Source organism: Schistocerca americana, chromosome 7 (genome assembly GCF_021461395.2).
Source record: "Schistocerca americana isolate TAMUIC-IGC-003095 chromosome 7, iqSchAmer2.1, whole genome shotgun sequence".
NCBI classification, from domain to species: Eukaryota; Metazoa; Arthropoda; class Insecta; order Orthoptera; family Acrididae; genus Schistocerca; species Schistocerca americana.
This window is the reverse complement of record NC_060125.1, coordinates 439,291,445-439,319,424: the sequence shown is the minus strand read 5'-3', so window position 1 is coordinate 439,319,424 and position 27,980 is coordinate 439,291,445. Positions and strand designations below refer to the sequence as shown.

The following is a 27,980-nucleotide window of genomic DNA, read 5'->3' as shown; positions in this document are numbered from 1 at the left end:
AGCATGCTGAATGGACCACTCAGGGTTGGCATCACATTCTCTTCCCCGATGAGTGTCACATATGCTTCCAACCAGACAATCATCAGAGATGTGTTTGGAGGCAACCCAGTCAGGCTGAATGCCTTAGACACACTGTCCAGTGAGTACAGCAAGATGGAGGCTCCCTGATGTTTTGGGGTGGCATTATGTTGGGCTGATGTACGCCGCTGGTGGTCATGGAAGGCGCTGTAATGGCTGTACGATATGTGAATGCCATTCTCCGACCGATAGTGCAGCCATATCGGCAGCATATTGGCGAGACATAGTTACTCAGCACATCATATATCAGAGGTGTTTCATCCATATTCACTATTTGGCTTAGTTCCACATTGGTTTTCTTCCAGCATTGGATAATAAAGTGATGGAAAGGCAATATTTTCTCTTCACACTCCTGTGACATTTTCTGAGATATTTTGGTTTTGGTTCACATGCTAAGCCCATGACACTTCATAAACCTGTAACACCAACCAGCTCCACCCTTAAAGTCTGTTAAGCTCTACTGTTACGCTAGCTTATGAGTGTATATTTGAATCATTTTTCTATTAATTCAAATGTTATTTTGATGATGTCCTTAAATCCATCTCAATATGTCCTCTTATAGTTTTGGCCATTTTGCATTTAGTCCTCTATTTGCACATTTAGTCTTCCTCATTTTTAAAGTCTTCATAAATAGTTTTTTTCTGTTGGTGGAGGGCTGGTGCCCAGCTGCTCTGTTTCCATGTACTTCTGCATATGCAGTGTTAGCAAGTTTGTGAATCCCCGCAACTCATGTTCATTTCATGGGTGCAAGATAGGTTTCCTGTGGCTTTGGATATATGACCATTTTTAAGACTGGCAGGAATTTTAAATCAAACACTCAACAATTTTATATTAATTTCAAGTATAAGATGGACTTGAATTTTGAAGGCAATTTTTTAAAGAAAAAAGTGTGTCTTATAGTCCATAAAATAAAGTACTTTGAGCTTTGCACACTATCCAGTTTTTTTTAATAATTCTCTCTTCTTGCACATATGCTCACTAGCACCCATATCCATCAACTAACAATGTTCTAGGTCAGCTCCCAGACTCATACACCTAAAGGCATCGATATCTCAAGCCTTTTTGCTTTCCTTGGACTCCAACAATCTGCACTATGACTTCAAATGACGTCTTTTCTTACAATAACTGCAGCTTCTCAGTTCTCTTTCTGCTTTATTTTTGCAATCCCTTGCAAAATAGCCCTCCTTACCTCAAGCCTAACAAGTAATTTTTGCTGCCTGCTTACACTGGCCAATATTACCTCCTGCTGATCAGAATGATTGTTTCTGTCTTCTTCAAAAAGTAATCTGGAAGTTTTTGCTTCTCAAAGGAGAGGGACTCCCATGTTGAACAGAAATGTTTACATCACTCTGGCAATGACATTAACACTTTAGTTATTATAATTTTATCTAAATGAGGGTTCACACACTTGCTTCAATTTAAAGTTAATTTCTTGTACTTTCAACATAACTGTAACTGATGAGTCATCACTAAATTGGAGCAAGAAAAACTTTTGCTGAAGTAAGTGAATGCTCATCATGGACTCCTTCTCATAAACAGTTGTCAGTTTAGTTCACATGCCAGCTAACATTGTACATAAAAGTCAATGAGTCAATGATGCTACCATCATCTGCCTGACAATAAGTTCCTGTGCTTTTTTCCTCAGCTTCTTTCTCTTTTGGAGATTTAATAGCCTATGCCACTGACAATATCTAAAAAGCCTATTCTTCTGAATATCAGTTCCATCTGGAAATTCCACATCGCCCAATTGTCCTCTCCAGACAACTTCAAACACTGATGCATAGATAGTTCCATTGTTCCATGCCAGCAGTACACCAGTAACGTCAACTTTGCCACTACACTGAAGAACAGACTTATGCGCCTGGGGCCATAACTTGTAACCATGTGCAGTAAATGAAGCTCTATTACAAGTCTGTTTGTACAGATTACACTCAATGACAATTTTATGAAAAGGATGTTTGCTATTCACCATATAGTGAAGATGCTGAGTCACAGAGAGGCATATCAAAATGACTGTGAAACAAAGCATTTGGCCAAACAGGCCTTCATCAAAATTATGCAACATACACACACAACACACTCACACAAATGTAAATCACCCTCACATGACCACAGTCTCTGACTGCTGAAGTCAGACTGCAAGCAGCAGTGGATGATGGGAGAAGCAACTGAGTGGTGGAGTGGGAACTAGTAAGGGATAGATGGGTAACGGACAATGACTAATGAAGATTGAAGATAGTAGTGTTATGGGCATGTAGAATACATTGAAGGGAGAGCTCCTAACTAAACATTTCAGAAAAGTTGGTGTTGGTGGGAAGAATCCAGACGGCACAGGTTGTGAAGTGGTCATTGAAATGAAGAATGTTGTGTTGCGCGGCATGCTCAGCAGCTGGATGGTCCAGCTGTTTCTTGGCCACAATTTGTCAGTGGCCATTCATGCAGACAGACAGTTTATCAGTTGTCATGACCACACAGAATGCAGCACAGTGATTTGAGCTTAGCTTGTAGATTCATGACTGGTTTAACAGGTAGCCCTGCCTTTGATAAGTTAGGTGATGCTTGTGACTGAATTGTAGTAGAAGGTGGTGGGAGGATGTATGGGACAAGTCTAATCTCCATATAACTTCTGTCTAAGCTCCCAACTGCACCTAGCTGCCCTATCCTCTCCCCACCTCATTCCTGTAGGCTCCCACAAGCAACACTTTACTGTCCCCCATTCCTACCCAGCTACCCCTCCCCATCACTGCCCCAATCTCCTTCTTACCCCCACCACCCACTTGCTTCTTCCATCATGCACTGCTTTTTGCAGTCTGCCCTAGGCAGCCAGAGACTGTGGTCATGTGTGTGTGAGTTGCATTTGCATGAGGGTGCATATATATGAAGGCCTGTGTGGCTGAAAGCTTTGTTTGACAGTCTTTTTGTTGTGCGTATCTGCTACATGGTGAGTAGCAACTACCCTTTTCATGATTTTGTCATTATTCTATCCTGGATTTTCCTTTGTTTCAGCATTTTACATATTCATAAAAGTATAGTTGTTACTAATTTTTACATTATAAATTATATATACTCATACATATACATACATCATCATTTTACATATGCATAAATAATAAATACATAAAAATACATAAATACATAAACTTATTACTAATCAGAAGATTTCACTAATAATCATTATACAGTTTACTATCAAGAATTAATTATACAGTTTTACACATTTAGTTAATGATAGTTACATTATTTCATTGTTTATACATTCCTTCCAAATTACTTCCAAGATATTCTTCAATTGAGTAGTATGCTTTATTTTTAAACCATGTGTCTAATACCTCCTTAAATTGAAAGAGGGTGAGGGTTTTGACTGATTGTGGCAGTTTATTATATAACTTTAGGCTTAGGTGTTTGTGACTGTTGTGTGTCAGTGACAGCCTAGAATATGGTATATCAAGCATGCAGTTATTTCTAGTGCTGTGGAAATGTAAATTCATTCTCTGTGTAAATTGTTGTATATTTTCTTTCACATGTATTAAGCATTTATACATATAGAGACTTGGGAGGATCATTATGTTTAATAGGCTGAAGTGCTCCTTACCGGTTCTTCTTGGACCAAATCCTTGTATACATCTAATTGCTTTTTTTTTTTTTTTGCCATTTGAATACACAGTTTGTGCCTGTTGAATTACCCCATAACTGAATCCCACATTGTAGTTGTGACTGAAAGAATGCATAGTAGCAAAGCATCGATAACCTTTTACTGACAGAATATCTTAGTTTATACAGGAGGAATATCACACATGCAAGTTTGCCTGTCACATAGCTTATATGGTCATCCCATGAGAGCTTTTGGTTAATTTTTAGTCCCAATAATTTGACACTGTGAATCTCTTCTTCTTCTTTCTGGACCTTCGGGTTAAAATAATTATGGTTAGCAATACACCACACCCTACATTTTTCAAAAAGTTCATTATTTTTGTTTACCACCTCTTGCATACTCTCACCTGTGGAGATCATGGTCATATCATCAGCATATAAAACATTCTTGCAGGCTATACAGTTTGAGAAGTCATTAACATATATAATAAAGAGGAAATGTCCAAGAACGGAGCCCTGTGGAATTCCTCTCTTAATTTTCATTAGTTCTGACCTTTCATTGTTCACATACACTAACTGTTACCTGTTATTTAGGTATGACTTAAATTAAGTGGTTTGTCTGCTGTACCATAAATTCTAATTTTTTAACAATTATCTCATGTGATATTCAGTCAAATGTTTGCTTAAGTCTATGATTGTTGCACAGGTGGTCAATTTCCTTTCAAATGCATTGTGGATTTTAGTTATCAGGCATTTAATGTCTTTTATGGTTGATTGACTAGTTCTAAATTGAAACTGACTGTCATTAAGTAATTTATTGCTCTCAAAATGCGTGTAAATCTGTGTGTGTTTGAGCAGCTGTCTATGATTTTGGCCAGTCTAGAGACAGTTGATGTTGGTCTATAGTTATCTGGCAGTTCTCTGTCACACTTTTTGTATAAGGGGAGTGTGACCATAATTTTAAGGCAATCGGTGAAAATACCATCATCAAGGATTTTATTTGCAAGATAGAGTAAAGGAAATCTAATTTCCTTAATTATAGCCTTTATTACAAAGTTACTGAATCCATAGTAGTCTTCTGTTCTAGAGTCATTCAGCTTGTTTACAGAGTTATTTATATCTGTAGCAGTTATTCTACTCCAATTAAATCTTTTATCTGTTTTATTCTGTGGTTACGAAAGAAAACCTTCCACATCAATTAAATCATCACTTTTTGGTACATAGGCATTTACTGAATTTATGAAGTGTTCGTTGGGAGTGATACAATTGAAACTTCCTGGCAGATTAAAACTGTGTGCGGGACCGAGACTCGAACTCGGGACCTTTGCCTTTCGCGGGGCAAGTGCTCTACCAACTGAGCTACCCAGGCATGACTCACACCCTGTCCTCACAGCTTTACTTCTGCCAGTATCTCGTCTCCTACATTCCAAACTTCACAGAAGCTCTCCTGCGAACCTTGCAGAACTAGCACTCCTGAAAGAAAGGATATTGTGGAGACATGGCTTAGCCACAGCCTTAGGGATGTTTCTAGAACGAAAGTTTCATATCAGCGCACACTCCACTGCAGAGTGAAAATCTCATTCTGGAGTGATACAATTAATTGGGTTACTGATTTCTTCCTTTCCCATCTTTATCTCACTTTTAACTAAGTTCCAGGCAGCTTTACATTTGTTTTTAGAATTTAAAATATACTCCTCATTAGCTTTCATTTTGCTTTAATTTCAGATTTGTTTATTTTTCTTAAGTTTATACATCTATTCTTGTTTTCTTGACTGTATTCAATTTTGTCCTTCAGCGTGAGTAGAAGGATTCTGATTTTATTGAGGTGTGGGGTGTACCACTTTTTTGTATGCTAGGGTTACATCTCTCAGTAATAAGAGGGCAGTTACTGTCTAATGTATTTTTTCACATTGGACATGAATGCAGAAAAGCTTTCACTTATATCCTTGTCAATGGTTAGTATTCTAGCCCGTTCTATTCTACTCAGTTCATTTCTCATTATTTCAGTGTTCTCTTCCTTGAGAGCTCTATATGTAGTTAGCATCCTGGTATCATCAAGTGTCAGATTTCCAATTTTGAGCCATATGCCATCATGGCCAGATCGTCCTAGTTTGGTGGTATCCCACTCTACTTCATTCCTACACACATTGCTAATTATATTGTCAAGGCTTGCCTCCATTCTGATCAGTTTTTCATTTAAGCAGTAGTAATTAACTGATCTTAAGATATTTAGGATGTGTAGCACAGTTTTTCTCTTTACTCTTACATCTATATTAATGTCTCCTGTGATAGACGTTTTATATTGCTTATATTTGGCAGTCAGTGAGATTAATTCAGAGAGTTTTTCTATGAATATCTCATCATCAGAAGCTGGTGGTCACTGAACTGTTGCAATAATGAGTTTCTGGGTGTGCTTTAAAAAGTCCTTCAACAGACAGGCTTGTCAGGTCTGTGGTTGAATATTTTAGATTCAAGTTTTTGTTGATATAAATGGACACTCCACCATGGGCATTGTTTGGTCTACAGTAGCTTGTTGCCAGTGAGTAGCCATATGGTACAAATAAGCTTATTTCCTCACTTCTAATCCAAACTTCATTCACACAGAGAGTACCACACTGAATTTCCTCCAGCCAGTACTGTAGTTCACTGACTTCATTTCTTAGGGACTGTACATTTATATGTAACAAAAGTAATTCATTTGTGTAAACATCCTCACTGTTGGTAAAACCCTTTCCCCACAAATGTTCTGTCAGCTTATAGATGGAAACACTCCACGTGGGAAAAATATATCTAAAAACAAAGATGATGTAACTTACCAAACGAAAGCATTGGTATGTTGATACAGATACTAACAAACACAAACACACACAAAATTCAAGCTTTCGCAACCCACGGTTGCTTCATCAGGAAAGAGGGAAGGAGAGGGAAAGACGAAAGGATGTGGGTTTTAAGGGAGAGGGTAAGGAGTCATTCCAATCCCGGGAGCGGAAAGACTTACCTTAGGGAGAAAAAAGGACAGGTATACACTTGCACACACACACACACACACACACACACACATATCCATCCACACATATACAGACACAAGCAGACATATGTAAAGGCAAAGAGTTTGGGCAGAGGTGTCAGTTGAGGCAGAAGTACAGAGGCAAAGATGTTGTTGAATGACAGGTGAGGTATGAGCAGCAGCAACTTGAAATTAGCAGAGGTTGAGGCCTGGTGGGTAACGGGAAGAGAGGATATATCAGAACTCCAGAGATGGGAACTTGTCCTTCAATATATCCTCTCTTCCCGTTACCCACCAGGCCTCAACCTCCACTAATTTCAAGTTGCTGCTACTCATACCTCACCTGTCATTCAACAACATCTTTGCCTCTGTACTTCCGCCTCGACTGACATCTCTGCCCAAACTCTTTGCCTTTACATATGTCTGCTTGTGTTTGTATATGTGCGGATAGATATGTGTGTGTGTGTGTGTGTGCGAGTGTATACCTGTCCTTTTTTCTCCCTAAGGTAAATCTTTCCGCTCTCGGGATTGGAATGACTCCTTACCCTCTCCCTTAAAACCCACATCCTTTCGTCTTTCCCTCTCCTTCCATCTTTCCTGATGAAGCAGCAGTGGGTTTCAAAAGCTTGACTTTTGTGTGTGTGTTTGTGTTTGTTAGTATCTCTATCAAAATACCAACACTTTCGTTTGGTAAGTCACATCATCTTTGTTTTTTTATATATATTTTAAAAAATGGAAATTGTATGAAGCAAGATGTGGACTGTCTGGTGGATGCTTACAAACCACTACAACAAATTAAATTTTGCCTATTAATTAAGTACCATGCAGAGAGACATGTATATCCTTGAACTCAATGTGCTAGAGTTGAAGGAATAATTTTGTTCTTCTTTTATATAAAACAAAGAAGGTTCCTGAGAGTCCTACTTACTTCACTCTCTTTCTTCTGTCTTGAAGCATGTAAGATTGCCATGTTCATTGCTTTAAGTTAATTATGAATAATAATCTTGCTATTGAGTTAAAATGACTTACTATTTATTGAGTATGTACCTTAAATATCACTAATTGTCTGTATAAATTTATTACATGTTTCAGCAGTTTAATTTCACAGGGAAGCAAAAATTTGGTGATGTGACAATTACACATCATCAGAATGCTGTCATATGCATATTTGCAACCTTCCTCTAAGACCTGCAGTCTAAATTGCTTGTTATATAAAGTCAGATTATTCTTGCTATGCACTGTGATGTATTTCACCACATTGTGCTGCATTTCAACACAGTCGCCCAACACCCAACTTATCACTCTCCTACAGTAATCTCTGCACCTGGTTTCATCATAATAGGAAAAGTAATGGTAACAATGTGCAGAATCAGCTTCAGTAAGGAGTTTCTTCAAATCATCTCTTAACGGAAAACTAAATATGATTATTTTCAGTCCCACTGCAACCTTTGTGATTTATCCCACCTCAGAACAATTTGTTTTCAAGGTACAATGCAGCCTAGCATTCCATCTTTATTTTGATGAAGTTACAGGATAAAAAAATCACACCTCCCTTTAGAAATGCTGAAGCAAGGTTTGTGTCATGTGCACCATGTGGACTGTTGCATTGTCTTATAGGAGAGCACTACCTTTGATTAATTTTCGACTCTTCTTCTTTATGATGTTGTGCAGCAACATTAGTGTTGGACAGTAAGAGTCAGGATTAATAGTTGTGCTGTTTTCCATGAACACTGTATATGCAACTCTTTCACTGTCAAAGAAAATGGTGGCCATCACCTTTCCTACTAGTGAAACAACTTTGTATTTCTTTTGTGGCAGTGGGGAGGTGTTTCCATTCCATAGACACTCTCTTTGTTGCAAGTGTGAAATGACGGTCCTGTGTTTCATAGCCCATCATGACATGGCTTAGGAAATCATTGCCTTCTACAGAGAAATACTCAAGGAATTTCAGAGATGACATAGATCTTGCACCTTTGTGTGTAGGTGAAATTAATCACAGAACTCAGTGTGAGCACCAGCATATGCAGCTGATTGCCGAACAATTCTACTGCTGCCATCATATGTTTTGTATGAGGACTGCAAAGTCAAGATAAGAGAAATTAGAACTCGTGCGGAGACATATAGAAAGTCGTTTTTCCCTTGCTATATTTGCAAGTGGAATAGGAAAGCAGTGGTATGAAGTACCCTCCACCATGCATTTTATGGTGTCCTTTGAAGTATGTATGTAGATGTAGAGCACAATTTTCAATACTACAGGTGATCTGGGGCAATGAAATGATCACTGCCTATTGAGATGCACTTCTGCTAAGCAATGTCCCTGATAGTCTCACTGCAATTGCTGCAAATCAATTCCTTGACTGCCTTGACATTGTTGTCTGTGGTCAGCATTGGTGGTCTTCCTTCTTGATCTGCATTACCCATGTCCCTGGAGCCTTGGTTAAATTGTTGGCACCATTTCACTACACTGCTGGACACGACATTTCATTTGGTCATTTACCGCCATAATTTCGTGGTGCAGCTTTGAGTGATTTAGTTGTTTAACAATAATGGAAATTTCTGGATGGAGCAATACATAAAATTATGGAAAGACACCCATTCACCTGTAGCACCCATTCACATAACAGCATTCACACTAACTTTTGAGCACTAGCTTTTTTTACAGCAATAGTACACACAGTCACACACAACCACACAGACACTCAAATGCATACTCAGTATGTAAGAGCTAGTGCTCAAAAGCTAGTGTGAATGTTGTTTTTTGTTATGTGTTTCACTGCTCCATGCACTGATCCAATTTAGATGTTTTTTTTCATGTACTTCAACTCTGCCGTATGTTTCTGGTTGCTATGCCATTCTGCAAACACACTGTGATGCATCTGTTATCCATACAGCTGCAGAACTATGTTTGCAGGAAACCTGGATCATGTAGTCTCTCCTGACAATGTGCCACTCTTCTCGCTATCTTAATGTAGGACTTTTACTTTCTGAAGTCCATCCGTTCTTTTTCAATTTTTCATTTTCCTGTAGTTATATGTGAAGCTCATATTTCACTATGTTCAAATATATTATGATTGCTATTCTTTTGTGCTATACCAGCTGATGGGGTTTTTTATTACTTTATTAATTGTTGCAATGTGTCTGCAGTTATTCTACAGTAGTATTTTGCAAATATTTAATTCGTGTGGTGGATGAAGACTGATATTTTATAACTGTTTCTGTATGAATATGTACACACTTTTTGCTACACTTTGCCCTGACACTACAAACTTTGTATATTGTAACAATACGAGGCCTTCTATGTGTGTTAGTGATGTAGACTACACTAGTAATAGCCAATCACATAACGAATTGCGTAGATTTATTCACCATGAAAACACAACACAACACGAAACTTTACAAAGCATGGTGCAAAAACTACTAAGAAAATAGGCCCCAGTCAAAGAAGTCAGCATAGAGAATACAAAACCAGCAATTATGCTTTGGCATGGTCCACACTCGCCAAAAAGCATCTCCCCCCCCCCCCTCAAAGATAGTGTGGAGGTGGGGTAGGTGCAGAGCTGGAAATAGTGTCAATAAGACAAAGTCTCGAAACCATCAGGGAGGACTTACGCGGCAACCCGTGCAATAGTAGAAATGGTCTCTGGCAGTCGGGGGTAGAATGGTCAATGGCAGGCAGAGAGGCACGTAGATTGAAAAGATGCCATCACCTGAAAGAGATGCTGTTAGAGTGTTGATGTTGGCATTGTTGGGGACACCGAATGTGGCAAGAGGGGGGTGACATTAAGTGCACTGTGCACTGATGTGTCCTGTGGTGGGGCTGAAGGAACGTTGAGGATGAAGATAGTGCCATTGCACACTCTGATAGATAGGTGATTGGTGGTAAGGCCATAGACAGGTCGTTGATGGTAAGACCGTAGACATTGACATGGAACACTGACCTATCTAAAGGAAAAGAATCTCACACAGAGGAAAGGACAGTGCACTCAGGCAGTGAAGAATCCCTAAAGGAATCACTCAGAAGAGAAATGGTAAACTCACCCTGGGGACCAAAAATTGTAGAATCAGAACTGTCATCTATACCGGAGGAGGGGAGGGGGGGGGGAGGGACACTTGCTTCCTTCTTCCCATTACAGATAATGTTTAAGGGGGTTCGTCCTTTACTGAGTGCTCTGTGTGGGCCAGAATAGGGAGGCTGGACTGTGGCTCAAACTGAGGCATTACATATCATAACATAGTCACAATGTTTGAGGTCTTTATGCAGGAATATGTGAGGAATGTCTTTTAAAACTGTATTTGCACACTTGTTTAACCAGTTCTGGACATTCATTCGTGGTTAGAATGGGCACTGGCTTGACAACCTGAGTGGGTAGGACATGGGCTTCATCATATAAGACCTGTGCTAATGAGAGGTTGTCTTTATGTACTATGTGCACTCTAATTAGAATCCATAAGAGTTCCCATGCTCCATATGTGAATGGAACAGGAAGAAACCTTAACAACTGGTACAATGAAACATAACCTCTGCCATGCACCCCACAGTGGTTTTCAGAGTATAGATGTAGATGCAGGTGTAGAGTGCGGAGGACCAAGATCCACCATGGCACATGAGTGCCACCTTCAGAGTGTGATGCCATCTCTCCCTGAAGCAGTAACTCTGAAGATGGTGTGCTGTCATATGGAATTTCTCCAACCCACAGAGCCTGCACAGGCAGAAGAACAATGCTGATACAAATTGGCAGCCCTGTTCCACGGTAACAGTGGAAGGACAACCAAATTGAGCAATCCACACATTGATAGAGTAGGACAGCTTCAACCCACCATGTCTTACAATCAATAATAGAATGGATGTAAAGGAATCAGTCAGATAGGGATAGAGGACAATGATGTTGATGTGCACATCTTGTAACCTGCCCTTCAGTATGCTAAACATTCTGAGAGGTGGCTGGGCATGTCTACTGACTTTGGTCCTTTGGAACAGTACGCAAGCACGTGTCCATTCCCTGCAATCCCAGCCAGATGAAGTGCTCCATTACGATGGTAGTCATAGCTTTAATCCCTGGATGGGCGAGGCCATGAAGGGTGTCAAAAACTGCACAATGGAGAAAGATGGGGATGATTGGGTGGAGTGTGCCTGTGGAAGTGTCACAGAAAATATGTACTTGGAGTGCAGGACGAGGCACTGCTCAAGCATTGAGCACAGTTCAAATCCTGAAGCATTTACAACAATTCTGGGTCATCTGCTTGGAGGTTGGCAAGCTCATCCATATTAATGGGGGAAGTTACAGAGTTCAGGTGGGAGAGATAGTCTGTGATGACACTGTCACACCCCATATATGCTGCACATTGGTGGAGTATTGACAGAAGAGGTCCATGTGGCATAAGCATTGTGCAGGTATATCCTAGCTTGGATTTTGTATCGCATCTGCCAGTGGACGGTAACCTGTACAGATGGTGAACTCGCAGCCCTCAGTGTCATCACAAAAGTATTGTACCACTCCAAAGACTGCTGGTAATTCACAGTCAAATGTGGACAATTTGTGCTGAGAGGCTGTCAGCTTCTTGGAAAAAAATTATAAAGGCTCTGTTGTACCACCCACAAGTTGTTGTAACGCTGAACCTATTGATGAATCACTTGCATCTGTTGTAATGGATAAAAAGTGTCTGGGATAGGAAGGGCCAAAGTGAGAGCATAAGAAAGAGCTGACTCTAGTGTGTCAAAAGCCCAATGCATGTCTCCCAGCCAGGCAGTCTTCCTGGTGCCATAAGTGTTTTTGCCTTTAAGGGCATCAGTGAGGGCAGCCTGAAGGGCATCTGTAAAAGCTGATAATGCCAAGAAATCGGTGCAACACGAAGTTGTCACCAAGAAGTCACCCAGTCAGAGGTAGGATGGATGCCACCCACCAAACCTGCATGGTCAAGGAAGGTGACATCGCCTTTCTGCAGTTGAGATTTCTCATGGTTAATCTCAACACCATTCCTATGTAATATGTTCTGAACATCAGCAAGATGTAATTCATTTTCAGTCTCAAATTGCCCCACAAATATGGATATTGCAAGATTCGACCACAATGAGGTGTCTTTCAAACTCTGTCAGGCCCTGATAATGCTGTACCACATGAGTATGCAGCATCTCTGTGACCTTCACACTGATCACTCAGCATCTGATGCTGTTCACGTCCCTTACATATCTTACCACACCTGTTAACAACACTAAAAAACTTAAATTAAAATTTTAAAAACCCAACACAAAAAAAACTCTAAACAGTAAAAAAAAAAATGTATTGCCGCTTCAAGTTTAATACAAGTAGTAATATTTTGATCCAAGAGCTGTCGTGTCGGCGAACCACTAAGTAAATGAAAAAAATACGAAGCTGTTCTTTCGACAACAGCATACTTTCATTATTGCTGGGCATAAGCCTCTTCTGTTTGGCGTCATCTCTTCCAGTCCTGTGTGTCCCAAAACCACACCTCAAAATAGCTAGTGAAGTTATTACTTATTATGTAAAATAAAAAACCAACCCATCTATAATTAGCTTAAAATTGTTAAGAAATTGTGTTACCTATTTATTTTATATAACATTTTAACAAAACTATGTACAAACTTAGTTTCATACATTAATCTGTCTTAAGAGGCCTATGTCCTACAGTGGTTTGATGATTGTGTACTAAGTCACACTTCTTTGAACCACAAGTTTGACGAAGTTTGTGACCCAAGTGCAGCAACTCAATTGGGCAGTCACGGAAGGCAGGTGTTGTTGACGGTATAAACTATGGTGGTAAAACCATTTGATGGAGTATTGTATTCTAGGCCTGAAAAAGAACTACAAAAATGTCTATGAGGTCATATGTTTATGTTTTACAGTTGAGTCACTATCACCCTTTTTCTGCTTTGTAGGTACTGGAACGGACCACTTCAAAAGACAATCATCATTTTGGTCAACAATAAAAATAAACATATTTTCTCAAGGACTTTTAGTTAGACCTTTTTGAGTTCTACAAGCTTGATGTAGCTCTTACATATTATGTAGCATATATTGATAGAACATACTAGCGCAAAACATTTTTACGTAATCTACTGATGAAATGTAAATGGTTGAATAGACTTTCATAGAACATAGCTAAGGACTATCCTGATTAAACCAGTTTTTTTTTAAAAAAAGGAAGAGCATTAAAATTGGACCTTTTGTTGGACAGTATGATACACACATTAAACTTACTGTATTATATAACACCCCTCTCAACTGCAGCTGCAATCAGTTACATACACACTAACAGTGAGTACCTGTACAAAATTACATTGTCATCTTATGAGTGCCTCACATTTTTGTCACACATTGCGGCACTAAAGAAACAAAGTAAAAACATACACTGCTAGTCATTACAATTGTAATAATGTGAATATGGCTTGCAAGAAAAATTACGTTGATGTGAGGTGTACTTCATGCTTGGATGGGCAAATGATTAGCACTTCAGCACAACATCCTAACACCATAACTGTGAAGTGGATGTTCACGCATGTCTTTAAAGCTTTTGTCTGACCAAGAGTAGAAGCTGCTGCTGTTAAAATAATGAGGTAAATGGAAATGAGCTCTGTTGAGCACTGGGAGAACAAAGTTAACTGTCATCAGTTCAAGCAAATTTTTATGGCCATTTTATAAGGTTGTTGGTGTAAATTGTAATGAAATATTTATCTTGCACTGCTATCAGAGATGCATTGCACAATTGTATTTACAGTTTGCTTGGTGTGGGCCAGTTCCCACTGTGTGTTTTACTCGCTGAATGTTATCTGGTGTTCCAGCTGACAAGGACAATCTATTGACTTCTGTTTAAATATAAACCTGATTCTTTGATGCTGCCTATTCATTAAAAAAAACTGTGTTACAGGATGAAACACATCATCTTTGATCGCCGCTGATATGATGGCAGAATTGAAACTGACTTGGAGTGCAAGAATCTTCACTTAAAAAAACTTTCCATAATAAATGCTTGGGGCCTGCATTATCACAGTCCCTTCGCAATTGAAATGGCATCAGATAGGACACAATGAAAATGTGTAAGAAATGTGTTGTTGTGAATTTAAACCGTCAGATCTTTTCGCCACATCACGTAAACCATAAATAGCAGTGGTCCCCACCCAGTTTTCTGGGGCACACCTGAAGTTACTTCAACATCTGTCGATGAATCTACACCTATGATAACATTCTGCATCCTTTCTATCAATAAGTAGTCCATCGAGATGAAAATTTTGTTTAAAACCCTGTATGATGAGACATTTGCTAATCTTTGTTGATGGTTGGCAAAATCCTTCGCCTATTTTTATGGCCACGGAATAAAGTGGTTATCGAGGTTAGGATGTAGATTAACACAAGCTCTGAGTAAGTCTCTGACGAAATTTTAGCAATGTCCTATTACTCATTTGTGCAGCATGCTAAATAGGAGCTTATAATGTAATCAGATAGATAAAAAATCTACTCTTCAAGTGGCTGCAGAAAAACACACGTACAAAGGTACTGAAACTTGCAATCTTTCGGAACCAGTGGCTCCTTCTTCTGACAGGAGGGTTCTGGGGAAGGAAGGGGGGTGAAGGAAAGGGCTGGTGAGATTTACGAAATGGAGAAAAAGTCTTCCCTGATCTGGGCAACTTTTCCAAACTCTCATCATTTCCTAAACCTCACCAGTCCTCCTCCTTCACCCCTCTTCCTTCTACTGCAAAGATGCTCCCAGAAGAAGTCACTGGCTCTGAAAGCTTGCAAATAATTTCAATACCTTTATTTGTGTGTTCATTCTCCTGTGGCTTTATGAGTAGATTTTTTTTTATCTATCCACTCACATTATATTTTCAAAAATTATTTTCATAAATGGGAACTTAGGAATTGCCTGCAGGGCAATACAGCCACACATAATTTCAAGTGTGTCCACAACTGGACATCCAACAAAACAACACAAAGTCAGGTTTCCTTTCACAGGAGTAGCTGCTATTCTACACTCTGAATATTATAAGCTCCTAACAAATTTTAACTTCTATTATTGGAAGAAAGTAAAAGATGCAAAGTATATGTAACTTGCCAAATTTTATTTAACATTTAAAAATTTTACAAAAATATTCAATGTAGCAAACATCAACAGTGCATTTGTAAACTCTGAAACAGTACAATATACAATAACAATACTTACTTTAAAATGGAAAAAAGTTACAAGTGTATAAAATTACAAAGATTCAAAAAGACAATAACAACATTATGATTTGTTTAAACTAGCATTTGCACATTATTCAGCTATATACTCAATGCATCATCTTGAGGAATGAAAGTTTTACTGGTGCAATGCATATCACAGTCAAAGGGAAAAAAGCTAATCTGTACATCTCCAGTTTTATACTAAACTGAATAGATACTTCATAACAAAGAGAGAGAGAGAGAGAGAAACAGGCAGTTGGTATTCCATACAAACAGAATCTGAGGGGGATCTAATTACAAAAAATTGAACATAATTAATTTTCAGTTGGATACAGGAACCTAAGCTGCATGCAGCAGTTTAAATTGAGGAGTACAAGACATATATATCAATTTCGAACAAGCAACATTTTAGGTTTTTTAAGTGAACTCTCATTTTTTAAAAATAAAATTCAGTTCAATTTTAATGTCCACTCAACTGTTATTCTTCCAAAGCCTCAGTCGATTTCAGCTCACTCTGGATAAAATTCATAAAACTTCCATATTTTCTCCTCTCATTCTACACAGGACTGTTTATAGTAGTAGAAACAATTGCTCATGTGGAAACTAATCACAAGAAATTTTCATATTTAAATAAATTGCATTTTAAGTACAAAGACTGCATATCTTGTCACTTTGTATGACAGTCATACATACACACAATATATCTGTTTATAAAGGCACATGTTTTGTGAAATTCTGAAACAAACGGCTATTTAATACAGAGAAGGATGGTGGATATGTATCAATAAAAAGTACAATTAAGTCTAAACAAAAGGTAAGGGTGACTTGCGTGATTTACTATGTGTAAAAATTTGATGACTGATGTCCATTGCTAATTTAGACGTGTTAACCCTTTGACTGCCGTGCATGAGTTAAGTTGTCATGCTCTCCCACGCCCCAGGTGGCTTTTGGGCCAAGGGTAGGAGCATTTCGCGCAAATAGACATGCAACTGTTGAGCAACTGAACCAAGCACAGTTGAACCAAGCAGCTCCCAACAATGTCTCCTCTATGCCCGTTCAGCAAACATTGCTGCATGTGGGCCTCTGCAGCAGGTGCCTGGTTCATGCACCCATGCTGACTACTGTTCATCAGTGACAAAGGCTGGAACTGACACACCAATATCAGAACTGGACATCCACTGTGTGGCAACAGGTGGCCTTCTCAGATGAATAACTGTTTATGCTCTACAGAACTGAAAGCTAACATCGTACAACAATTGTTGGGAGGATCCTGGCTGGAGGAAAGTGCATGATAGTCTGGGAAATGTTTTCCTGGCGTTTCCTGGATGATCTCGTCAAGGTGGATAGCATGGTGGATCTACACACATATGAATTTATCCTTGGATACCATGTCCACCCTTACATGCAATTTGTTTTTCCTCAGTATGCTGGCATCTACCAGCAGGACAATGCAACATGTCACACAACTCATGGTGTACATGCCTAGTTTGAAGAGCATCAGGATGAACTACATACTCCCCCAGCCATCAAACTCCTTTGGTTTAACCCAATCAAGAGTCTGTGGGACGTGTTGGTACCTTCCAGAACATCACTGACTCTCTCTCTGAACAGCTTGCAGCAGTCCGCACTGCAAAACATGGTTATTTAGGCTTTTGATAGTTTGTCACATTAATGTGACTGGACAGTGTTTAAGAATTTATGCACTTCTACAAAACCTGATATATGAAAGGCATTTCATGGGGCATGAGTAATGAATGCTATGTCAAACATTTACAAGTCTGCAAATGAAATTCACAAAAATAAGCAGTACATAATAGATATCCACTCTTAATGCACAAGTTCAGCAGATTACAGCCATAACATCACACTAAAATATTTTTAGTAGACTAGTTACTAAATACATACAAGCAAAAACAGAAAAAAATGCCAACTGTTTTCCCTCTGAAACAATATAACAATTCTTTGTACTCATACTTAACATGAAAGAACTATTACATGGCTAATACAGAAGTGATGGCTGTAACAAAAATTGAAAATCTGAGCCAGATTGGGACTCAAACCCGCATTTCTTGCTTTTCGCTATCAGTTGTCTTAATTGTTAGGCCTGACTCAAACTTTCATTGTCACTGACATCATTTCATGTCATTACAACTTCCCTGATTTCTATCTCATTGATTCACTTATTTAGTTTCAGTGCATTTAATTTGCTTCATAATAAAGAAGTTTAGCTAAATGTCTAATACGAAACTGTAACAAAAAATATGGTAATCTGCTTTCAAAGGAAAAAAGGTTATAGTTTAATGTCCTGTTGATGATGGGGTCATTGTGGACAGGGCAGAAGCTCAGATTAGGGAAAGATAGGAACCATCCCAACATTCACTTTAAGCAATTGAGGGAAATCATGGAAAACTTAAACATGGATGACTTGATGGGGATCTGACCTGCTGCCCAGTCACGTAAAAGACCAGTGTCTTAGCACTGCACCATCTCACTCAGCATCTGCTGTCAAAACTGACAATGATCTCTGATGTAAGGCAGTAAGTTAAGTGATCTATTTAAAAAAATGGAGACAGGAGGTCTGCCCCTCTGTAACAGCATGGCAACTAACGTATTAGTTCATCTGAGTATTTATCACAGATGACAGATAAGACAATTTTTTTTTAAGTGTCAGAACATGTCGTGTATATTCCCAGAACTTAATGACATCACATAAAATTTCATTTTCACATAGTACAAACCTGTCATACATTATACAACTTGGAATTTAGAGTATATAAAGCATTCTCCTGTTTATTTCAACTGGAGTGCATGTAAACACATAATACCAGTTATTTTTTCTTTATTTTGTTATGAACTGGATGAAAGATAATCTTTAACAGTAAGTCATTTAATCGCCCATTGATGTAGATCCACAAAATCTTGTTTCTTTTAATTGCTTCATTTATACACCACACTGAACTGCAATTTATTGTTGTGTGGCACTTAAGATTCACTACACCCATACTTGATCAATAACACCACACATTAAATGTATTGTAGCGACTAAAATTTTCAGTGAGTAACTTTTCAGCAGTCTATATCTTGTAACAACTGAATTATACAGGTGGAATACTGAATATTCACTGACACTCAAATACAATAAGAACTGCAACTGCAAGGCTATACTCAGCACACACAAAATAAGGATTTTTTTTTAAAAAAAGTGACATACATACAACAGATTCCATTACATAACTCATCCAAACTTATTAAGCTATGTGTATAATAGGCAAAATGCCTCCAATACAAAAATTTCCGAAGACACAACTTTTGCTAAGTAAATATTTGAAACACACATTTAAACTGGATACAATAAGCATGACTGATTTACTAAGAAACATGTTCAAGTATGTCTCCGTCAGTGTAGATCTTAATAAACCCAAATTACACATATTCTTATTATGTCACACAAGTCACAATTATTTAATCATCTGAAAGAAGAAAGCTTAAAGTTAAACAATGCTGTGCAGTTTTCTGCAGCTGCACAAGTCATTATGATTATAAAAGCAAACTTCTTCCTCCCTGAATCAATTTCAGTCTGTTAAAAACCCATGCTATATGTAATTTAAGAGAAACTTAAGCAATGCAGTGCTCTCAAGTTAGAAGTAACTTTCTTCATAGATTGTGTTATTGATGATCTGTAAATACAGAAAAAGTGCTGATGACTGCTAAGATACAGCACACTTCGCTGGTTGTACTGTGTGTTGCCTGTTTGGTTGTCTTCTGCCATCTGAATCTTCTAATGATAAGGCAATGGCACGTGCAAGAGCTTCATCTTCACTCTGCAACAAAAATTGAGAGTTCCAAGCAACTTTAATAAGGAACAACATAATGAAACTTACAAATAATGGTAGAAAAATGGATCTGTACCAGACAGTTGCAGTCACTAACAAAAAATGCTACTTTTCAAAAGCATGATTTCTTTCATTATGCAACAGAGAACATGGTGCAATCAATCTATAAACTGAAGAGCAAGCAATTTTCATAGGGGGGAGGGGGGGGGGGGGAGTGGTTGTTCCAGGAAGAATGCTACAACTGCCCTAAAGGTATACTCTGAATCAGTTTCCGGTCTAGCAGTGTAGTGCAGTGTGCAATGATTTATGTAGATTCTGCTTGTGTACATATCTTGTGTGTTGTATTAACTACTGGCAGCAGTTAGTTCTATTTAAATATTTTGTGAGTGCTTGCTATTTGCTGTTTGCACAACATCAGCAATGAGTTAGAAATATCACCTTCAACTCATCAATTTTTTTCACCAATATTTCACGCAATGTTCAATCATTTAGTTAAAGAGTCCGTGTAGTCTGTCCAAAATTACTATAGCACTAACAGCAAGGATGGAAGTGATACAGGGGGAAACCCACATGGCAAGTTCAAGCTACTTCATGCCAGTATCATGCTTCCCATTCCCAACGTTGCCAAACCTTCATCCCACACCACAACACTTCCCGCTTGCAGTGAACTTGCTGCACTGTGCAATTTTTGTGCCCTGTGACTTTCTGTGTGTTCATTTTCATTGTTGTAGGAGTTGTTCTTTTTGACAATGAAAGTTTCTGCATCAGCAATGCGCCAGAAGGATGGACATACTCTAAGTATAAACTGACATTTTTGTATAAAAGTATGTAAATGTATGAGAAGATTTGTGAGTGCAGCGTACAGCAGAACAGGTGTGAAACTCAAGGATTTGACTGTGAATGTGTTCATTGGCGCATGTGAAGGATGAACACACTTGAAATGCGAACCTGTACTACCCAGTAAAATTATAAGATGATGTACAAAATAAAATGATTACTGGAAGATATGTCAAGTGTGAGGAGGTATTACCTAATTTACACTGGCTGCTATTGGAAAGCTGTGTCTATCATAATACTTCTGCTCTCTATTCAGAAATTTTATTCTGTGCCAATAGAAAGTCGGTCCTCCTGAGAATTTGAGATTAAGTATTAAATTTTTATGAGTGGTAATCTCTCTTTCCACTGAACGTTTTGATTATTAAATGTGACTTTTTTTTAAAAAAGTGATTTTGTGTCTGACGACATTAACTCAAATTTGACCTGACAAAGCATTCCAGCACTATTTCAGTTTTAGTTTGACTCACAGGTTGAAGGTCTTAGATCTACAGTTACTGTTGCAATTTTATCACATGCAGTGCTGAAGGGTAGTTAATGTTAGTAAAAGGCAATAACACCAAGTCATTTTCATAATTAGTGCTGTGATGAGTAAAGTGCCTCATTCATTTTTTTTTTTTTAATTATGAAATTACAAGAGAGACCAACTCGTTTTCAAATTTGTCAAAAGATTATTATTGAAAAGTGGTGGTGAAGTTGTCTTTACATTACAACAGTGAACAGTACTTTGACAAACTAAGTAAATGAAATAATTATCACAAGGTAGATTTATTTTCTTTTCAAACAATAATGCATGATGCAACCATTACAGTAATTTTCACTAAAGCAAATAAAATCTTTTAAACCATACTTTATCTTACAAAAGTATTTTTCTATGTCCATTTTCTATGTATTTTTGTAGTATATGCATGCATGAATGGGAGTGTATTAGGCAGCCCCTATAAATGTGATTCGTCACAAAGGGAACAGTTTTGTCATTTTTGTTGGTTGTCATTTAGATGCAAATAGGGTATATTCATTACAAATTTACACCTCATTTGATAAGAATAAATATTTATCTGGGACTTAAGTATAGGAAAAATCACAAAATTTTACAACAGTGTCATGGCACCAGATACTTTTGTAATATAACTGAATAAAATTTCTCCACAATTATTATTATAGTGTGAGTATTGTTTCTGATGAACTCATCAATGTGTATGCGGACAATCTTCTCACAACTTTCTCAGGTTTGTGTGATAATGGTTAAACTTTTTGTCTGTAACTGCATAAAGTGGTTCACCTTCAGCAATACACTTTTCAAATACTAAAAATGTGATTGCAATGATAGTCTTTCAATTCAATCATGTGGTATTTGTTTTATGACTGTTCTTTTTCTATCAGGACGCACACTGTTCCAAAATACATGGCTGCCTGAAAAATTAACGTAGTTCTATGGTCAAGTACGCACACTATCTAAAATCATCACAAGTTGCCTACACTTCTATGCCAGGGTGGTAAGCTCACAGTTTTGTCTTTAGGATATATTATGTAAGACTTTTTACAAATTATAAATTCGGCCTCCAAGTATCTGTACAACAGTGAAATGTGTGTCAAAACAAAAACTGCTGCTTTGTATTAGAGCTTTATTATTAGGCACCTCTGTAAAACTACAGCTTGCTACACAAAAATTATCACAACTAATTCACTATTTTCCCTTTACATTTTACTACTAGTAAGATGGTCATGTAATTCAGCACTAGATCACCAGGCTTATCTTTCCAGTTTACAAAAGTCAACAACACGTAGTTCCTTTAACATAATCACAAATTTCTAGTTCTTTAAAAGTCACATTAATCATTTGAAAATACTTTCTTCAAACATGGTCTCAATCTTAATTACATTCTGACCAGTTTCCTTCTATGATTAATAATTAATAGTACTGGAAAGTATCTCTTTAAGACTCAAAGGAAGTGCCGAAACCCATACACACATCTCAAGAAATGTTTGGAATCTCACAGAGTTTACTACAATGACTTCTCACAGTACACCAACTGAGGTTTGTACAATAATTTATGAACAAAATAACCATAACTCCTTCTGATAACAACACTGATTTCAGTTAGTTACAAAAAAAAAATCATTACAAACAAAGCAGGCTCTCTTCTAAGTGCACTTCTTGAAAACAAGTCCTTCTTGAAAACAAAGACAGTGAAAATCTGTATGTCATGATGATGATGATGATTATCAGTCATTAGTAGTGAGTATGTCCTCCCCACACATGGATGTGTTGTTCTACTTGGCAAGGCATGTTCTGGATGAGATCATCAAGTGTATCTTGGAGAATGAGGTACTGCTCCTCAATGACAACTCCAGTGAGGTCCAGAAATTGTCAGGTGGGTTTGAATGCTGTACAACAGCCACCTTCAACATGTCCTGCACATGCTCAGTTGCATTCACGTCTGGGGTCTGTGCTGGTCAATGCATTCGGTTGATGTCGCATCTTTCAAGATACCAAGAAATTGCTACAGCACAGTCTGGCCTTGCATTGTCATTGACTAGGATGAAGTTGTCACTGACTTCACGCCTGTAGGGCCTTACAAATGTTTTAGGACCTCTTGGCTTTATTAAGGAGCAGTTACATTACTGTAGATGGGGATTAGAGGGGCCCACCATCCCATCATTATTGCCACCCAGAACATTACACTTCCACCTGCAAATGGATGGACCTCCTGAACATATCACCATTCCTGGTGTTGCCTAGTGCTTCTACAAACCTGAACATGTCTAGAGTCTGGTCATAAACCAATCCCAGTCTCATCAGCAAACATGACATTTACTCCATTCTGCACTGGTCCAATGTTGTTGTGCACAAGCCCAGGTCCTTCAATTGTGTCAGTTTCATTTGTTCAGCGCAAAACTTCTCCTTAGTCTTCTGGAAGGAAGACCATTCTGATGCAATCTTCTACGCACTGTTTGGTCTGAGATACAAATCCGTTATTCTCAAGAGATGTCATATCCAATATTTTTGGCAGTTGGTGTCAGGCTCCTGTGAGCTGATAGCTGGAGGAAACGATCTTGAATTGCTGTTGCCATAGGAGGATGACCACTGTGAAGTCTATCGTTCACATTCCCTGTCTTTCACCACACCTTGGACACACCACACTGAGTGACATGTAACTGATCATCAACACCTTGCTGTGTATGACCTGCTGAAAGTAATGCCACTATCCTGACTCTATCAAGATGGTGTATGCCTCTATGTGACATGTTCCTGCAATGCTGAACACAAACTGAATGAAGCTGTTGTTGATATTGGACTGCTTGGGTGTGTCACTGCAGCAGCAGTATGTTTACATGACTGGGAAACAGCCACAAAGCATAACAGTAGTAAATACCATCCAGTATGCGGGCTCTAACTGAATAATGCATGAAATCCCTAGGTGAATGAGACCTTTAGTATCACACACTATATTTTACAATAGTATTCCAAACTTTTCTTGAGCATGTAATTCAATGAAAGCCAATTCTGACTGTGGTCAGAAATACTTTAAGCTACTTGGCTCTATTCCAGAACATGAAGCACACTTTTCTTTTTCACTGTTTTTAATGAAGAAGGATTTGTGATAATAAAAGCTGAAGTTACAATAAATAATATATATTACAAATTATTCCTCTGGCTAGTAGGACTACAAATGACCAAGTGAGCAGAACAAGCTCTCTCCAGATGGCATACTAAGGCAGCAGACTCCAGAATGTAAGAAACAATAAGGCTAAAGCCATTTCTGATACAAAATTGTAGAAACGGTTTGATGTGTAACTTACCAATCCACCCTGCAACTGTGCAGCAGTGGCTGTTCGTGTGTTTGTGGAGCTGGACACATTCTTGTTGTAGCCTGGACCATTCTGACGAGCAAGAGCTGCCTCCCTGCACAAGTAATATTGTTTTAAGTATAGCTCAGATACTTCGTATTGCATTAACTCAATAATTTACTGTTTTAACACTTTCAGCAATCTGAAACATACATACACAAATATCACATGCATGGGCGAGGGAGAGGAGCTGCCACTTCTAGATTGACGGATGCTACCTGTTCCAACTACTGGAACTGTTATTTTGTAAAGTAGCGACAAATCATTTTCATAGTTATGTATGTAATTTCAATTGTGAATTTAATGTAAAAGCATTAAGTTTAATCACTCTAGAGGGTAACTGAATCTGTTATTTAATTACACTGTAGGAAATACTGCAACCAGCCACAAGTTTTCTTGAAATGATTTTATTAAACTATAACTAGTTTCAGGCCTGAGCCCATTGTCAGATGATAGCACAGATTTCTTGCAAGTTCTTCGTCTGTGTCTTCCCGTAAAGCCCTCCTTTATGTATTGAAGGACAAAGGTTTGGTTTTCTTTTACAATCCATACTGATCTTGCTTTTAGTTCAGTTCATTGGTCAATATGGATTGTGAAAGGAAACCAAACATCTGTCTTATAATGTGTGAAGGAAGCTTTTCTGCAAGAAACAAATGTAAAACTTGGAGGAGGCAATGCTATCATCAGAAAAAAGGCTGAAATGCGAGACCGTCACAGCCTTGCTGCTTGTACAGAGCAGATTTAAATATGTAATTATTTCTAATAGGGGACAGAGCTCCAGGAGTTGTCATATTTTAGAAATAGACATGTGGCATGCCTGGAATCTGTTATTTCTGTTGAAAACTTTGCTTAACCATTCCACTTAAGACGGGCAGCTCTAAGTTTGAAGTTTCAAACACCGATGGAAAAAAATAAATAAAATGAAATTAAAGAAAGATTAGCTTAATTGCTCTTTAGTGTGCAGTGTGTTTTTAATTTTGAGATACACAACATGAAACCAGATGGAGGCACATTTTATTGTTGTCATGAGGGCCCAAGTATGAAAGGTCCTAATCAGTGCAACTGTCATGAAAAGCAAGTGAGTACTAATTCCAGATCAATATATTTCACTCATCACCAAATCTAGCAGCCTTGGTCACTTTGAAGTTTACACAGTAAAAACAAATGAAATAGCGAATTTTAAAACATGATGGATCCCTTTATACAAAAAGATCATCTCAGCTGGAGCAATGGTAAGAGGCACTAGAAAACAGGACAAAGTATCACTTGTTTTTCATTAGTTTCTGTACTATGATGATATTTCAGAAAAGAAAAGGCTAATAGCTGCTTAGTCCTATATCGAATGACCAGAAGTCCTCAATGCCTTTGCATTACCGAAAGCCAGGAATATTTTCCCAACAAGCACTGGGTTTCCTGAAACAGTTGCATGTTATGGGGAAGGACCAATTACAATAAGGAAAGAAGACAATAAGAAACCACTTAAGTATATTACGAATAGAAAGCATCAAGTTTTTATAATTACCTGCAGATGTAACCTTCAACAGAAGTGGATGAAGGTGACTCAAAATTGACTAGACTGAAGCATTTTTGTAACAAGCTTAATACAGTTTTGTGAATAAGTGGCCAATTATCATTTATAACATGTTTTTTATTCATTTTTTTAACTTATGGCAGTTTTCTATCTTGTAGTTATAAATGTTATATTAAACATATTCAGTGGTTTAAGTTCAACAATTAGAAACAATCAGTTATTTGGTTATCATTTAAGTGTACATCCTATCATGATGATGTATGCCAATTTTTCTGTACGCCCCAAATAGACACATATAATTTACATTACATTTATTGCACACAAAATACTGTCACTCATAAAATATAAGTTTTTAATTTCAGGTAATTCAAATAAGTGGCTTAAAATATATTTGCTTTCTTATTCAACAATGGAAACTCCATGTTAGAATGTCAACAATGTAGGAATGACATATATTGCAGACAGGCAAACTTAAAAGACACGTACACACAGGCTTTCAGCCACATCCAATGTCAGGAAAAGGAGAGACACAACACCATTCATTCACACAAGTAACCACACCTTATGCACCCATTACCACCAACTCTTGCAGCTCGGACCAGTATGCAGCTGTCATGTGGAATGGAAGCAGCAATCTGGAGGGGGCGGGAAGGAGAAGGGATAGCAGTGTACGGGTGGGGGGAGAGAGGAGCGCTGTCTGGCAAAGTCGCAGCGTCAGGAGGTAGTGGGGCAGGGAGGTGGGGAAAACTGAGTGGAGTGGGGAAAGGTGGGTGTAAGAGGGTGGCAAAGAGGGTGGTAGATATGAATGGGGAGGAGTTGATATTCAGAAAAGCTTGTGGTGGAGGGGAGGATCCAGATTGCTCAGGTAGTGATGTAGCCATTGAAATCAAGCATGTTGTGTTCAGTTGCATGTTGTGCCACAGTGTGGTGTACTTTGCTCTTGGCCACAGTTTGGCATTGACCATTCATTCTGGTAGACAGCTGGTTGGTAGTAATACCAATATAAACACGAGGGTTGCCCAGAAAGTAATGCACCACAATTTTTTTCTCAGCTAAAAACAATGCTACAAATGCAAAACATTACATGTGTATTATTTGAAGTCTCCTGAGTGAGCATGCCAAATTTCTGTCACTTCTGACAGACAGCTGCAGGACAGTTTCAAAATGGGATCTGTAGGTGATATACATTAGAAGGAATGTGCCGTCATTGAATTTCTCGCTGCAGAGAAAGAAACGGTGGGGAATATTCACAAACACTTCTTCAAAGTCTATGGAGCACCTCCTGTCAATAGAAGTACAGTTAGTTGCTGGGCACAGAGGGTGAGGTCATCAGAAGGCGGTCGACAGAGCTCCACGATTTGCAGCAATCGGGGAGACCTTCCATGACTGTCAAACCTGACATGTTGCAGAGAGCTGATGTCATTCACAAGGACAGATGCATTATGACTTGACAGTTGGCACTGGATCTATCCATCAGCAAAGGAAGTTCACACAGTGAAGCACTGGCTCCGCCACCAGGACAAGGATTGGTACCGACAGGGCATACAAGCCCTTGTTTGCGCTGGAGGAAGGCCACAGAACGGGATGGAGATAACGCGGAAGAATAGGATGTGCAGATAAAACACCATTATTTCATGTGTGTAATTCTCATTATGTTCAACAGAGAACTGTTGAAGAAAAAAATGTGGTGCATTACTTTCTGGGCAACCTTCGTATATATAGTATGAATACCAGCCAGCTGTCCACCAGGACGTATGGCCACCAAGAAACTGTGGTCAAGAGCAAGGTAGACCACCCCGTGGCACAACATGCAACTGAACGTAACACACTTGACTTCAATGGCTGCTTCACTACCCGAGCCATTTGGTTCCTCCCCTCCACCACCAGCTTTTTTGAACAACACAGATGGAAGTTATCCTTACAACACATTGTCTGCTCCTGTAAAGAGCTCCTCACCTGGCAGCTCACAGGCACTGTGGGCAGCTCAGTTGCTGTAAGAGCACAATACACACGGGAAACGGCTCCACAGATGCTAATGTACTTATTTCGTCATACAGTTTTAGTTCATTTCGTTTTGA

At 38.5% G+C, this 27,980-nt stretch overlaps 1 protein-coding gene across 1 annotated transcript in view; it reads right to left on the bottom strand.

Annotated features, from left to right (window-relative positions):
- Window positions 1-15,793: 15,793 nt before the first annotated feature.
- The window catches only part of LOC124621844 (AN1-type zinc finger protein 2A), a 63,757-nt gene continuing 51,570 nt past the window's right edge, over window positions 15,794-27,980 (bottom strand). Inside the window, exons 5-6 of the mRNA XM_047147289.1 lie at window positions 24,324-24,426; window positions 15,794-19,673 (exon numbers count right to left, since the gene is read on the bottom strand). Coding sequence (XP_047003245.1) covers window positions 19,560-19,673; window positions 24,324-24,426 — 217 coding nt within the window. The 3' untranslated portion in view covers window positions 15,794-19,559. The remainder of the gene's footprint in view (window positions 19,674-24,323; window positions 24,427-27,980) is intronic.